The following is a 15,508-nucleotide window of genomic DNA, read 5'->3' as shown; positions in this document are numbered from 1 at the left end:
TTTTAACTGAAGTGTCTAAAAATATAAGGAGCTTAGATATAAACTTTGACTTCTGGCTTTGAGATATCAGAATGACTTATATTCCTTAGCAGAAGGGTCAAAAACCAAAAGGCATCGATTTTATATAACTAGTAAAAGAATTGGAGGGGGAAGGAGTATATTCAGGCAGGCAATGGAGGAGCTGAGCACCATGATCAGCAATCATAAAAGAATACACCCTGATGCCTTCCCTAGCACTGCGGGGGATTTTAACCAGGCCTGCTTGAAGAAGTCTTTGAACAACTACCACCAACATAAACACCTGTGGAACCAGAGGTGTTAGCACACTGACCACTGTTATACCACCATCAAAAAGAGTTACTGTGCCATCCCACAACTGCACTTTGGAAAGTCTGATCAACTGGCTGTACTTCTACTCCAGACATACAGGCCAAGAAGATATTCTCAAGGGAGACGGAGAAGCACTTATAGAACTGTTCTGCATTCAAATCTGAATGAATATGCCACAGTTGTCACCATTTTCATCAAGACCAGTATGGATGAGTATGTGCCTTCAAGAACTTATGGGACATACCCAAACCAAATGACGTAGATGAACCAGGAGATTCACAGTTTGCTGAAAATTAGATCTGTGGCATCAAAACTTGGTGATCCAGAAATATACAAGAGTCCAGGTATGATTTATTGAAGGCTATTTAAGAGCAAGAAAACAATCCTGATTGAAGTTAGAGATGTACTTGGATGCATGTCAGCTCTGGCAGGGTTTAAAGGCCATTACTTCTTACAAGCTGAAACTTGGCATCATGAATGCTTGTGATGCATCATTCCCAGATGAGCTCAATGCCTTTTATGTGCACTTTGAAAGGAAGAATAAAACTACACCTGTGCAAATCCCTGCAGCATCTGGTGACACCGTAATCTTGGTCTGGGAGCCAACGTCAGAACATCTTTTATGAGTGTGGTCGCTTGCAAGGAGTCAGGCACTGATGTGTACCTCCTGTGTGGCACTGAAAACCTGTGCCAACCAAATGGGGAGTGTTCAAAGATACCTTCAACCTCTCACTGCTGCAGTCGGTGGTTCCCATCTGCTTCAAAAGGGCCACCATCATACCAGTGGCCAAGAACAGCAGGGTGAGCTGCCTCAACAACTATTGCCCAGTTGCACTCACATCTATTGTGATTAGATGCTTTGACAGGTTGTCATGGCCAGAAGTAGCTCCTGCTGAAGCAAAGACCTGGACCTGCTGCAATTTGCCTATTGCCACAATAGCTACACAGCAGATGCGATGTCACTAGTTCTCCACTTGGCCTTGGATCATCTAAACAATAATGATACCTAAGGCTGCTGTTTATTGATTATAACTCAGCATTCAATACCATCATACCCTGATTACAAGCTCCAAAATCTGGGCCTCTGTTCTGACCTCTGCAACTGGATTCTTGATGTCCTCATTGGAGACCACAGTCAGTGAAGATCGGAAATAACATCTCCTCCTTGCTGACATCAACACTGGTGTATTTCAATAATGCGTGCTTAGCTTACTGCTTTACTCTCTCTACACCCACGATTGTGTAACTAGGCACAGCTCAAATGCCATTTATAAATTTGCTGATGACACTATTATTGGCAGCAATTCAGGTGGTGATGATAGATCAGCTCTTTGAGTGGTGTCAAAACAACAATCTCAATGAGCAATTGAAGATGTCTTTGAACATTACTGCCCTTTGGTTTACACAGGTTTTCAACCTTGTATGACCAGGGAATTGACTGTGGACTTCAGGAATGAGTAATCGAGGGAACGTAAACCATAAACCATCCCCTTTGAGTGATCAACAAGTTCCTGCGTGTCAGCATCTCTGAAGATCTGTTCTGGGCTCAACATATTCATGTAATTACAGGGAAGACACAACAGCAGCTATATTTCCTTAGGGATTTGAGGAAACTTGGCATATCAACAAAGTCTCACAAATTTCTACAGATGTACCATGGAGAGCATTCTAACTGGTTGCATCACAGTCTGATATGGACGGGCAACTGCACAGAATTAGAAAAAGGTGCAAAAATTTGTAAACTCAGCCAGCTCCATCATGGGCACTAGCCTCTCAGCACAGAGGGCATCTTCAAAAGGCGATGCCACAAAAAGGCGGCATCTGTCATTAAGGATCCCCATCACACAGGGTATGCCCTCTTCTCATTGTTACCATCAAGGAGGAGGTACAGGAGCCTAAAAACGTGAAATCAACATTTTAGGAACAGCTTCTTCCCCATGGACATCAGATTTCTGAATGAACAATGAATCCATGTGCATTACCTTACTACTTTTCTTATTTTTTGCTTTCTTTTTGCACTACTTATTATTGAAAATTGTACAAATTACAATTATTTTATTGTAATTCGTAGTTTTTAAAATTATGTATTGCAATGTACTGCTGTCACAAAACAACATATTTCATGACATATGCCAGTGATATTAAACCTGATTCCGATTCTGAAGAGGATATCTACTACTTAATTCGCTCACACATTGATAGACGTCTGGAGCTCAATTCTGAAAGTCTTTGTACAGGAAAACTAAGAGGTCCCTGATAAGCATTTGCAGAACAATAATCTGTAAGACTATGGATCTGCTGCAGATAATAGGATTAACCTGTTATACTGTACATTTCTCAACCACGATGAGTCAAGGTGTCTCTTTCTACAATGGGTAATGTTCTATGATTCTGTTCCTTGACCCTCAATGACCTAGGACAATTTAAAAATGATTCCTAACTTTAACTCTTTCCAGTTGGTCAAGTCATAAAACGTATTTGCTTGAAATGGACTGAGATTTCTCAATTCAATTCACAGAAATCTCAACTGCTATAGGCAAAGAAGATTTAATTATTCATATCTACTGGACATAATCTCAAAACAGATAGATTTGAGTCCTGCATTTTCCACAAGGTTATTTCATGATTATGGAATGCTCTGATGCAGATATTTTCCACTTTATAGTTTCTTATTCAATACTTACATGAAGTCGTCTAGATTCCTCCTTTGCTGGTGAAGAATAGGAACCTATGTAAATAGGTGACAGCTTATTGGAACCTGAAGATCAATACATTGAACTCAATCAGTTAAAAGATACACAATAATTGTGATAATTCAGCATAAAGGCAGAATGAAAAACAAGTGTGGAAAGTGAAATATATGGAAATGAGGAAAATGTGCATCAAAGTTTACATTATGCATTTTGTAAATAATCTTATAGTATATTAAATAATGATTCAAGTTAGGCAGAAGTTACAGTATACTGCTTATTAATGCAGAAATGGCAGAGAGTAATTTATAAATTTAAATATAAAATGCTATAGGAAAAAACAATATTGTGTAATCATAATAAACTGGTAACTATTTTCTTTCCATACACTCTCAAAGTAATAATACAAAGGTAATCATATTCACTCCTATGAAATACCATAAAATTCTGGTAATATGCTGTCCAATTGCTTGGAAATCTCAAAGGTTTGGCACTGACTCATACACCATCTCCAATGTTCCCCTTAAAGACAATGGGTTCCAATTTCTCATGTTCCCTTTAATCATACTGGGGGATCTGTTTTCAGCTTACTTTAAACTTCTTATATTCACAAGAAAATGTATTATGCTGTGATGTAACAAAAAATGAATGAAAAGTATCTTGGGGTAGGATCCAATAGTTCAAAAAATCTGCAAGTTCAGCACCATTGATTTAGACACAAACAGGAAAGACTGGTTACTTTAAATTGTTGAATCACACATTCAATCTCTTTTGATCAGTAGATGGAATTTTAAAAAGTATTGTGCCTTACGTCTGTGGTGGGAAAGCTGTTGGAAAAGATTCTTAGAGATAGGATCTATAGACATTTAGAGAATCATGGTCTGATCAGGGACAGTCAGCATGGCTTTGTGAAGGGCAGATCGTGCCTAACAAGCTTGATAGAGTTCTTTGAGGAGGTGACCAGGCATATAGATGAGGGTAGTGCAGTGGATGTGATAAACATGGATTTTAGTAAGGCATTTGACAAGGTTCCACATGGTAGGCTTATTCAGAAAGTCAGAAGGCATGGGATCCAGGGAAGTTTGGCCAGGTGGATTCAGAATTGGCTTGCCTGCAGAAGGCAGAGGGTCGTGGTGGAGGGAGTACATTCAGATTGGAGGGTTGTGACTAGTGGTGTCCCACAAGGATCTGTTCTGGGACCTCTACTTTTTGTGATTTTTATTAAAGACCTGGATGTGGGGGTAGAAGGGTGGGTTGGCAAGTTTGCAGACGACACAAAGGTTGATAGTGTTGTAGAAAGTGTAGAGGATTGTCAAAGATCGCAGAGAGACATTGATAGGATGCAGAAGTGGGCTGAGCAGTGGCAGATGGAGTTCAACCCGGAGAAGTGTGAGGTGGTACACTTTGGAAGGACAAACTCCAAGACAGAGTATAAAGTAAATGGCAGGATACTTGGTAGTGTGGAGGAGCAGAGGGATCTGGGGGTACATGTCCACAGATCCCTGTAAGTTGCCACACAGGTAGATAGGGTAATTAAGAAAGCTTATGGGGTGTTAGCTTTCATAAGTCGAGAGATAGAGTTTAAGAGATGTGATGTAATGATGCAGCTCTATAAAACTCTAGTTAGGCCACACTTGGAGTACTGTGTCCAGTTCTGGTCGCCTCAGTATAGGAAGGATGTGGAAGCATTGGAAAGGGTACAGAGGAGATTTACTAGGATGCTGCCTGGTTTAGAGAGTATGGATTATGATCAGAGATTAAGGGAGCTAGGGCTTTACTCTTTGGAAAGAAGGAGGATGAGAGGAGGCATGATAGAAGTGTACAAGATATTAAGAGGAATACACAGAGTGGACAGCCAGCGCCTCTTCCCCAGGGCACCACTGCTCAGTACAAGAGGACATGGCTTTAAGGTAAGGGGAGGGAAGTTCAAGGGGGATATTAGAGGAAGGTTTTTCACTCAGAGAGTGGTTGGTGCGTGCAATGCACTGCCTGAGTCAGTGGTGGAGGCAGATACACTAGTGAAGTTTAAGAGACTACTAGACAGGTATATGGAGGAATTTAAGGTGGGGGGGTTATATGGGAGGCAGGGTTTGAGGGTCGGCACAGCATTGTGGGCCAAAGGGCCTGTAACGTGCTGTACTATTCTATGTTCTATTGCAAGCTGTGAATAAAGGGGAACTGTCAAATGTACTAATCTCGAATTTGCATTTGATAAGATGCTACAATGAAAGTTATTGCAAAAAATTAAAGATTATTGTGTAGGAGATCATACATTGCTGAGGATCATCAATTGGTCAGCTAAAAGGAAATAGACCAGGCACTATTTTTATTGTGTGGGTACGATGTGATGACGAGCAAGGAGCCTAAACTGTTTACAATCTCAAAGATCAAAGGTTTACCTTATACATTTACAACTATTGGAAATTTGCTGTGGTGTGTTGCAGTGACATGCAACAAAAAAAACAGTATGCATCAACTATGAGAATGATATATTTCTACAAATGAATAGGATGAAGGCACCAAAGGTATGGTTGTTGCTCAATTTATTAATGACAGAAAGATAGTAATATAAGTTGTGAAAAGGATATTAAAAGGCTACAAGGGAAGGTTAACCAAACGGACAAACATTTGATAAACTGAATATAAGGTGGGAACATATGAAATTTTTGGCAGGGAAAACAATTCTGAATTCTATAAGACTATTGAGTTCTGGGTGACCCGGTGCCCGGTTTACAAATGTTAGTGTGTGGAAAATTAGCAGAATGTTATTGTTTATTGCAAAGGGAATTGAATACAAAGGCAGGAAGGTTATGTTTTGATTATATGGGCACTGGAGAGACCACATGTAGAATAGTGTATAAAGTATTGGCCTTTTTAAGGATGGATTGTAAATGTGCTGGAAGTACTTCAAAGAAAGTGTAAGAGACCAATATTTGATATGGGTAGATTAGCTTATAAGGAAAAACTGGACAGGGTAGGTTTATATCTGATGGAATTTAGTTCAGATGAAACACAGAAAATCCTGATGGGCCTTGACAGGGTCGAAGTAGAAAGGATGTTTTCTTTTGCAAGATATAAAACAAGGAGCAAAGTTCAAAGTAAATTTATTATCAAAGTAACCATATACAACCCTGAGATTTGTGTTTTTTTACAGGCATACTTAGTAAATCAAAAAACCATAATAGAATCAATGAAAGATTCTATTCATTCAAATACAAAAAGAATAAAAAGCAATAATAATAATGAATAAGTAAGCAATAAATATCGAGAACATGAGATAAAGAGTCCTTGAAACTGAGTCCATAGTTGTGGGAACTGTTCAGTGACGGGGCAGGTGAAGTTGAGTGAAGTTATTACCTCTGGTTCAAGAGCCTGATGGTTGAAGGGTAGTAATTGTTCCTGAACCTGTTGATGGCATCAGTGAGAAGAAAGCATGACCTAGGTGGTGGGGTTCTCCAGGATAGTGCTTTCCTACAACAGTCCTCCATGTAGATGTGCTCAATGGTGATGGGGGCTTTACCCCTGATAGACTGGGCTGTATCCACAACTTTTTATAGGATATTCCATTCAAGGATGTTTCCATACCAGGCTGGGAAGTAGCCGGTCAGTATACTCCCCACTACACATCAATAGAAGTATGTCAAAATTTTAGATGTCATGTTGAGTCTTCGCAAATTCCAAAGGCTGTAGAGGCGCTGCCGTGCTTTCTTTGTAATTGCACTCACGTGCTGAGCCCATGGCCAGGTCCTCTAAATGATAACACTGAGGAACTTAAAGTTGCTGACCCTCTCTGCCTCTGATGAGGACTGGCTCATGGACCTCTGGTTTCCTCCTCCTGAAGTCAAATATCAGCTTTTTGGTCTTGCTGACATTGAGTAAGAGATTGTTGTGGCCTTTGATGGTGGTTTTATTTAAATATGGCATTGGAGCTGTGCTTATCCACACAGTTATAAGTGTAAAATGGGTAGAGCAGGGGGCTAAGCACACAGCCTTGTGGTGCACCTGTGCAGATGGAGATTGTGGTAGAGAAGTTGTTGCCAATTTGACCTGACTGGAAACTACTAGTGAAGAAATCGAGGATCCAATTGCACAAGGAGGTTTTGAGGCCAAGGTCTTGAAGCTGATTGATTAGACTTGAGAGGATGATAGTATTGAATGCCAAACTGTAATTGATAAAGAGAACACAGATGTATGCATCTCTGCTGTCCAGATGTCCCAGGGTTGAGTGAAGAGCCAATGAAATGGACCTATTGTGCTGGTAGGCAAATTGAAATGGATCCAAGTTACTATTCAGGCAAGAGTTGAAACCTTTCATCACCAACCTTTAAAATTATTTCATCACTGTAGATATACAGTAAGTGGTACTGATTGATAGTGACTGAGGCAGGTTACCACATTCTTCTTAGGCACCGGTACAACTGAAGCTGCTTGAAGCAGGTTGGTACCTCAAACAGTTGAAGTGAAAGGTTAACAGTCTCAATGAACACTCAAGCCAGTTGATCAGCACAGGTCTTTTACTTGGCCAGGTATCCCATCTATGCCAGATGCTTTCCATGGATGGGTTCACCCTCCTGAAGGATGTTCTTGCGTCAGCCACAGAGACTGAAATCACAAGATCGTCAGGGGTGGTGAGAGTTCATGATGGTTCCTCCATGTTTGGATGGTCAAAGTGAGCATTGAGCTCATCTGGCACTGTATAAGCAGATGTCCATTGATGACAGCAAGTCAATTTTCTTTTTCTTCAGAGACCAGGAATCTTTGGAATTTGCTTCCTCAAAAAGTGGTGGAAGAGGTCTTTGAATATTTTTAAGGCAGAGATGGGTAGATACTACATAAGCAAGAAAATAAGTTATTGTGGAAAAGATGGAATGTGGAGTTGAGGTCATAATCAAATTAGCCATGGACTTATTAAATGGTTTAGCAGGCCTGAGAGGCTGAAATTTTTACTCCTACTCTTACTTCATACATTTACTTGTAAATTACAATCACCATGACACTCTGATACTTGGAAAGAATTCTAATTCTTCAATGTGAATTTACCAAACAACTTAGCAAACCAAATTTCAACAACTCCAATAAAAAAATATAAAACACGTTTTATGTTTATAAAAGTTTTACCTATACATACTGTTGTAATCATTCCATTTCTTACCCATGGTTAAATCTTTGTGCATTATACCATCTCCTTGGCTGTTGTAATATTGCACAGAAGTCTTTGTCTTCTCGTAATTAGATCGTTGATCCTTGATTCCCAAGAGTGCTGGTGAAGATGTTGTGCTAGCCACTGTAAATAATACATTCAAACTAATTCAAAAACTTGTATCTATTTATCAATAATTATTGATAATACTTTGACTTACAAAGCACTCTATAACCAAAAATGTATGTTTTGATGTATTGACAGTACTCTACATGTGTTGCATTGACCAAATTTTAAACCAGAATGTAATGGTAACCCAGTTATTATGTCTTTACTAAGGAAAGTTAAAGTGATTTTGGTTGCAAACAACTTTGTCCAACACGAAGTTGTTTTGGAAGTTGGTCAAAAAATAAGTGTTTAGTAGGGAGGGGAAAGTAGTGTTCTTGTCAATTCTATTCTCTAACATCCAATCGCTAGATATTAAACTGGATTACCTGCATCTATGTCTGAGCCAATGCAAGATGAGGGACTGCTACTGACAGAAACATGGCTCCAGGACACCATTCCAGACTCAGCCATCCAGCTGAAAGACCTAATCTCCTTTTGGGTGGACAGAAATGCTGCGACCTCGGCTAAGACCCGTGGAGGAGGTCTGTGTGCCTATGTCAGTAAGAACTGGTGTGTGAACATCTCAGAAGTAATAGCCCACTGCTCAGCGCAAATAGAGTTTTAATGGTGAAATGCAGGCCCTTCTACTTACCAAGAGAGTTCATTGTCATTGTGATATTTTTGTTACTCACCTCAATGGTTTCTTTATTATTGCTGGTGACTGCAATCCATACCAGCTTAAAAACAGTCCTGCCAAAGTTTTACCAACATGTCAACTACACAACCAGAGGAAAGAATATACTAGACCTGGTCTGTACTGATGTTCGTGGAGCCTGCAAGACTGATCTTGACCCATCTCAGATATGCAGACCACATATCCATTTTTTACCATCACTATCTTGGGTACTGGAATGATGGTGGCTGCCTTAAAGTCTGCAGGGACAGTTGACTGTTGCAGAAGAGATGTTAAAGATGTCCGTTAAAACCTCCATCAGCTGAGCCATACAATCCCTCAGGACCCGCATACAAACCAATTCACAAAGAAATCAGGACCTGGCCAGAAGGTATTAGCTTAACATCACAGGACTGCTTCTAAAGTATGGACTGGAGAGTATTCAGGGAGAGCGCTACCAACGATCATCATGTCAACATTGATGAATATGCAGGCTCATTGACTGGCTACATAAGAAAATACATTGATGATGTTACTGTGATTAAACACTATACTGCCAGGGCAAATCAGAAAGCATGGCTGATTGTATACAGCTTTGTTCACGGCTTAGGGATTGGGACGCCGCCTTCAAGATTGGGAAATAAGAAGACCCCCAAGGTCAGCAAGAGCCATGTTCTCCCGTGTCATCAGGAAGAAATTTCACAGCCATTTTTGTGACACCAGGGTCTTACGGTACATGGAGCAATGTATACAAACCTTATTAGATTACAAGTCTACCCTACACATCAACAAAAGTGAAACCTCCCTTCCTGATAGGCTGAGTGCTTTCTATGCATGATTTGACCAAATGAATGATGTGACATTGAGGAAAGTCCTCTCCCCCTTTGAGGAACAGGCACCTTTTCTGGGCACACCAAAGTGAGAAGGATTCCAGTCAGGGTAAACCCACACAAAGATGTGGGGCCAGGCAACATATCTTGTCAGGTCCTGAGGGATTGTATGGCTCAGCTAATAGAGGTTTTAACAGACATCTTTAACATCTGTTCTGCAACAGTCAACTGTCCCTGCAGACTTTAAGGCAGCCACCATCATTCCAGTGCCCAAGATAGTGATGGTAACTGGCCTAAATGATTATTGCCCAGTGGCACCGACCTCAACAATCATGAAGTGCTTTGAGTGGCTGGTAATGAATTGTATAAAATCCCATTTTCCAGCTACATTGGACCCTTTCCTGTTTACCTACTGCTCAAACTTGACCACTGATGATGCCATAACCTCAGCCCTCCACTCTGTCCCTTCCCACTTGCAAAGAACAATGCCACAAACACCAGGATGTTATTCATCGACTTCAGCTCTGTGTGTAACATGATCATCCCTCAGAGGTTGGTGGGTAAACTATCCTTGTTGGAACTCAACCCCCATTTCTGTGACTGGATCTTAGACCTCTTGAATAAAGGATTCAACAGTTTAAGTCAGCAGCAATATCTCAAGCTCCATCCCAGGCTGAGTGCTCAACTCACTGTTGTTCATGGTTCTGACTCACAACTGCTCTGCCAGATCCATCTCAAACTACATTATCAAGTTCACTGATGATACAGCAACAATGATGAGTCAGCATACAGAAAGGAGGTAAAGGGGCTTGTCAAATGGTGTGAGTCTCAATGTGGACATGACAAAAGAGATGACTGTGGCACAGGTTGACCACTCTCCATTGGACATTAATGGCTCTGCCAATAGAGAATGAGGAGCACAAAGTTCTTTGGTTTCCATGTAGCAGATGATCTAGCCAGGATTCACAATGCCTCCTTATTAGTCAAGAAGGCACAACAGCATCTACACTTTCTGAGGAGACTGGAGTGTGCAAGGCTCCCTGCCTCCATTCTAAAAACTTTTTAAAGGAGCATCACTGAGAGTGTCTTATCTGGCTGCATCATTGTGTGGTATGAAGGTGGAAAGCAGAGGATCTCAAGACCCTACAGAAGGTAGTAAAAACTGCTGTGAGGATCACTGGGGTCTTCCCCCACTCCCATTTGCGACATTTACCAGAAGTGTTGTATACAAAGGGTCTGAAGCATTGTTGAGGATCCCTACCACTCACCCCACAATCTATGAACTACTACTGTCAGAAAAGAGGTGCAGGAGCATCAGGACTTGGTCTGCCAGACTGGGTAGCAGCTTTTTCCCTCAGGCAGAGAGGCAAATGAACATACTGCCACCAGTGAGGTGTCATCAATAGGACAGCGAGCTGTTTAGTGTTTACTGTTTGCCTGCAGTGCGTACTTCACATGCATTTTTAATTATATTTTATTAACTTATTTGTGATAATATTTAGTTTTATGTGCTGTGTGTGATAATATGTACTATGTGCTGTTCGCATTGTGGGTGCACCATTGTCTGGGGGAATGTTGTCTCGTTTGGTTGTATATACATTATGTACAGTCAGATGACAGTAAACTTGAATGTGAACTTGTTCACATTTCAGGTCTTGTGATTAACTGCACAGTAGAGTACATTTGAAGAGTGGTGTCATTTCCTTCTCCTAGTGCTTCCTCCTGGCTGAACAAGCTCTCAATTTCAAGTAATGTTCCTTTCACCTCCCTCAAAATAAAGTATTGCAATGGGAACCCAGATGGATCCTTACTATTTGTTTTCATTAATAATGCTTGTGCATTACATGTTCTATACCTATTCAAGATCACATTTTGAAGCTCAATATCACCACTGATATTACTTGCTGTGAACACCTTAAGTTGGGAGGCTTTTAATATTGCTTCCATTTTTAAATTTCATTTTTTGGGGCCTGGGCAAAGATAGCAAGGCCAGAATTTATTGTCCTTGCCTACTTGCCCTTTTAAAGTAGTTTAGCCACTTACTTCAACAGCTACAGTACTTATGGTGAAGCTGCTCTTGGAGAGAGAGTTCTGGTATTTAGAACAAGGACAGTGGAGAAGCAGTGATATATTTTTATGTCAGGATGGTACATGGCCTTGAGGGAAATCTGCAAGTGGCAGCCTTCCAATGCACGTATTATGTCTTTCTTGGAGGTAGAAGTCATGGTTTTGGGAAGTGTTGTGGTAGACAAGCTAAGTAATTTTCAGAACGAGAATCAGAATCACTTTATTGTCACTCTGTGAACAACACCAGAACACAGGACGATGCCATATCACACATTTTTTCTGGACAGTTTGTAAGTTGTACACGTTGTTTGCTAGAGGTGGAAGAGAAAGAGAATAAGTAGTAGATGGGCTGCTTTGTCTTGGAAACAGGTTAGCTTCTTCAATGTTACTGGGGCTGTTCTCATCAAGGCAAATGATTTGTGCTTGTAGACATGAAGGCTTTGGGGTGTCAGGAGATAACTCAATTGTTGGTAGTTGGAAGGTATCGTACCTGCTCTCCAAACCTGCTCTTGTTGCCACAGTATTTATATAGTTTTCCAGTTGTGCTCCTAGTCATAACTGCTGAGTTTTTCCAGCATTTTGTGTGTATTGATCCAGAATTTGCATGTTAGGCTCTCAGTGATAGCAATGCGATGAACAATGAGGGGAAGTCATTACACTGTCTCTTGTTGAAGTTGAATATTGACTGGCATTCTTGTGGGACTTCTCAGTCCATTTACATTGTTTAATCTTTGCTGCATGAACTACTTCATTTAATCAGAAGCTGTGAATGGAATTGAACTGTGCTATTTTCAGCAAATTTACTTACTACATTCTTATGAACATAGAATAGTACAGCACATTACAGGCCCTTCAGCCCACAATGTTGTGTCAACCTTCAAACCCTGCCAAACTTTTTTGAACAAGGGGAAAACATGCACCTCCCTCCAATCCTCCGGTACCATTCCTGTGGACAACGAGGACATAAAGATCCTAGCCAGAGGTTCAGCAATCTCTTCCCTTGCCTCGTGGAGCAGCCTGGGGAATATTCCATCAGGCCCCAGGGACTTATCCATCCTAATGTATTTTAACAACTCCAACACCTCCTCTCCCTTAATATCAACATGCTCCAGAACATCAACCTCATTCATATTGTTCTCAGCGTCATCAAGTTCCCTTTCAGTGGTGAATACCGAAGAGAAGTATTCATTGAGGACCTCGCTCACTTCCACAGCCTCCAGGCACATCTTCCCACTTTTATCTCTAATCGGTCCTACATTCACTCCTGTCATCCTTTTGTTCTTCACATAATTGAAGAATGCCTTGGGGTTTTCCTTTACCCTACTCGCCAAGGCCTTCTCATGACCCCTTCTTGCTCTTCTCAGCCCCTTCTTAAGCTCCTTTCTTGCTACCCTATATTCCTCAATAGACCCATCTGATCCTTGCTTCCTAAACCTCCTGTATGCTGCCTTCTTCCACCTGACTAGATTTTACACTTCACTTGTCACCCATGGTTCCTTCACCCTACCATTCTTTATCTTCCTCACCGGGACAAATTTATCCCTAACATCCTGCAAAAGATCCTTAAACTTTGACCACATGTCCATAGTACATTTCCCTGCAAAAACATCATCCCAATTCTCACCCACAAGTTCTAGCCTTATAGCCTCATAATTTGCCCTTCCCCCATTAAAAATTTTTCCGTCCTCTCTGATTCTATCCTTTTCCATGATAATGCTAAAGGCCAGGGAGCAGTGATCACTGTCCCCCAGATGCTCACCCACTGACAGATCTGTGACCTGACCCGGTTTGTTACCTAATACTAGATCTAGTATGGCATTCCCCCTAGTTAGCCTGTCAACATACTGTGACAGGAATCCATCCTGGATACACGTAACAAACTCTGCCCCATCTAAACCCTTGGAACTAATCAAGTGCCAATCAATATTAGGGAAGTTAAAGTCACCCATGATAACAACCCTGTTATTTTTGCATCTTTCCAAAATCTGCCTCCCAATCTGCTCCTCGGTATCTCTGCTGCTACCAGGGGGCCTATAGAATACCCCCAGTAGAGTAACTGCTCCCTTCCTGTTCCTGACTTCCACCCATACTGACTCAAAAGAGTATCCTGCTACATTACCCACCCTTTCTGCAGCTGTAATAGTATCCCTGACCAGTAATGCCACCCCTTCTCCCCTTTTTCTCCCTTCTTTATCCCTTTTAAAGCATTGAAATCCAGGAATATTGAGAATCCATTCCTGCCCTGGTGCCAGCCAAGTCTCCGTAATGGCCACTACATCATAATTCCATGTATGTATCCAAGCTCTCAGTTCATCACCTTTGTTCCAGATGCTTCTTGCATTGAAGTACACACACTTTAGCCCTTCTACCTTACTACCTTTACACCCTTTATTCTACTTCTCTTTCCTTAAACCTCTCTATATGTTACATCTGGCTTTACTCCATGCATTTCTTTCACTGCTCTATCGCTCCGGGTCCCATCCCCCTTGCAAATTAGTTTAAACCCTCCCGAACCATGCTAGCAAACCTACCTACAAGGATATTGCTCCCCCTCGAGTTCAGGTGCAACCCATCCAATCTGTACAGGTCCCAACTTCCCCAGAAGAGATCCCAATGATCCAAAAATCTCAAACCCTGCGCCCTGCACCAACTCCTCAGCCACGCATTCAACTGCCATCTCCTCCAATTCTTACCATCACTATCACGTAGCACTGGCAGCAATCCTGAGAACGTTACCCTTGAGGTCCTGTTCTTCAGCCTTCTGCCTAGTTCCTGAAACTCACACTTCAGGACCTCATTCCTCTTCCTGCCTATGTCGTTGGTACCAACATGTATCATGACTTCCGGTTGCTTTCCCTCTCGTACCAGGATGTCATGCACCCGGTCAGAGACATCCCAGGGCCTGACGGAATATTCCCCAGGCTGCTCCATGAGGCAAGGGAAGAGATTGCTGAACCTCTGGCTAGGATCTTTATGTCCTTGTTGTCCACAGGAATGGTACCGGAGGATTGGAGGGAGGTGAATGTTGTCCCCTTGTTCAAAAAAGTTAGTAGGGATAGTCCAGGTAATTATAGACTAGTGAGCCTTACGTTTGTGGTGGGAAAGCTGTTGGAAAAGATTCTTAGAGATAGGATCTATGGGCATTTAGAGAATCATGGTCTGATCAGGGACAGTCAGCATGGCTTTGTGAAGGGCAGATCATGCCTAACAAGCCTGATAGAGTTCTTTGAGGAGGTGACCAGGCATATAGATGAGGGTAGTGAAGTGGATGTGATCTACATGGATTTTAGTAAGGCATTTGACAAGGTTCCACATGGTAGGCTTATTCAGAAAGTCAGAAGGCATGGGATCCAGGGAAGTTTGGCCAGGTGGATTCAGAATTGGCTTGCCTGCAGTAGGCAGAGGGTCGTGGTGGAGAGCGTACATTCAGATTGGAGGGTTGTGACTAGTGGTGTCCCACAAGGATCTGTTCTGGGACCTCTACTTTTTGTGATTTTTATTAAAGACCTGGATGTGGGGGTAGAAGGGTGGGTTGGCAAGTTTGCAGACAACACAAAGGTTGATAGTGTTGTAGATAGTGTAGAGGATTGTCAAAGATTGCAGAGAGACATTGATAGGATGCAGAAGTGGGCTGAGAAATGGCAGATGGAGTTCAACCCAGAGAAGTGTG

The 15,508-nt window shown here is 41.6% G+C and overlaps 1 protein-coding gene across 7 annotated transcripts in view; it reads right to left on the bottom strand.

Moving 5' to 3' along the window:
- Positions 1–15,508, bottom strand: part of pkp4 (plakophilin 4) — a 191,019-nt gene that overhangs the window by 8,692 nt on the left and 166,819 nt on the right. For all 7 annotated transcript variants that reach the window (XM_073047360.1, XM_073047363.1, XM_073047364.1 and 4 more), the window contains 2 exons: positions 8,173–8,304; positions 3,015–3,088 (listed from right to left, as the gene is read on the bottom strand). In XM_073047360.1, the coding sequence (XP_072903461.1) occupies positions 3,015–3,088; positions 8,173–8,304 (206 nt within the window). The remainder of the gene's footprint in view (positions 1–3,014; positions 3,089–8,172; positions 8,305–15,508) is intronic.

Source organism: Hemitrygon akajei, chromosome 5, assembly GCF_048418815.1.
Source record: "Hemitrygon akajei chromosome 5, sHemAka1.3, whole genome shotgun sequence".
Classification (NCBI taxonomy): Eukaryota; Metazoa; Chordata; class Chondrichthyes; order Myliobatiformes; family Dasyatidae; genus Hemitrygon; species Hemitrygon akajei.
The sequence above is the reverse complement of the archived record's forward strand: the minus strand, read 5'-3'. Positions and strand labels throughout refer to the sequence as shown.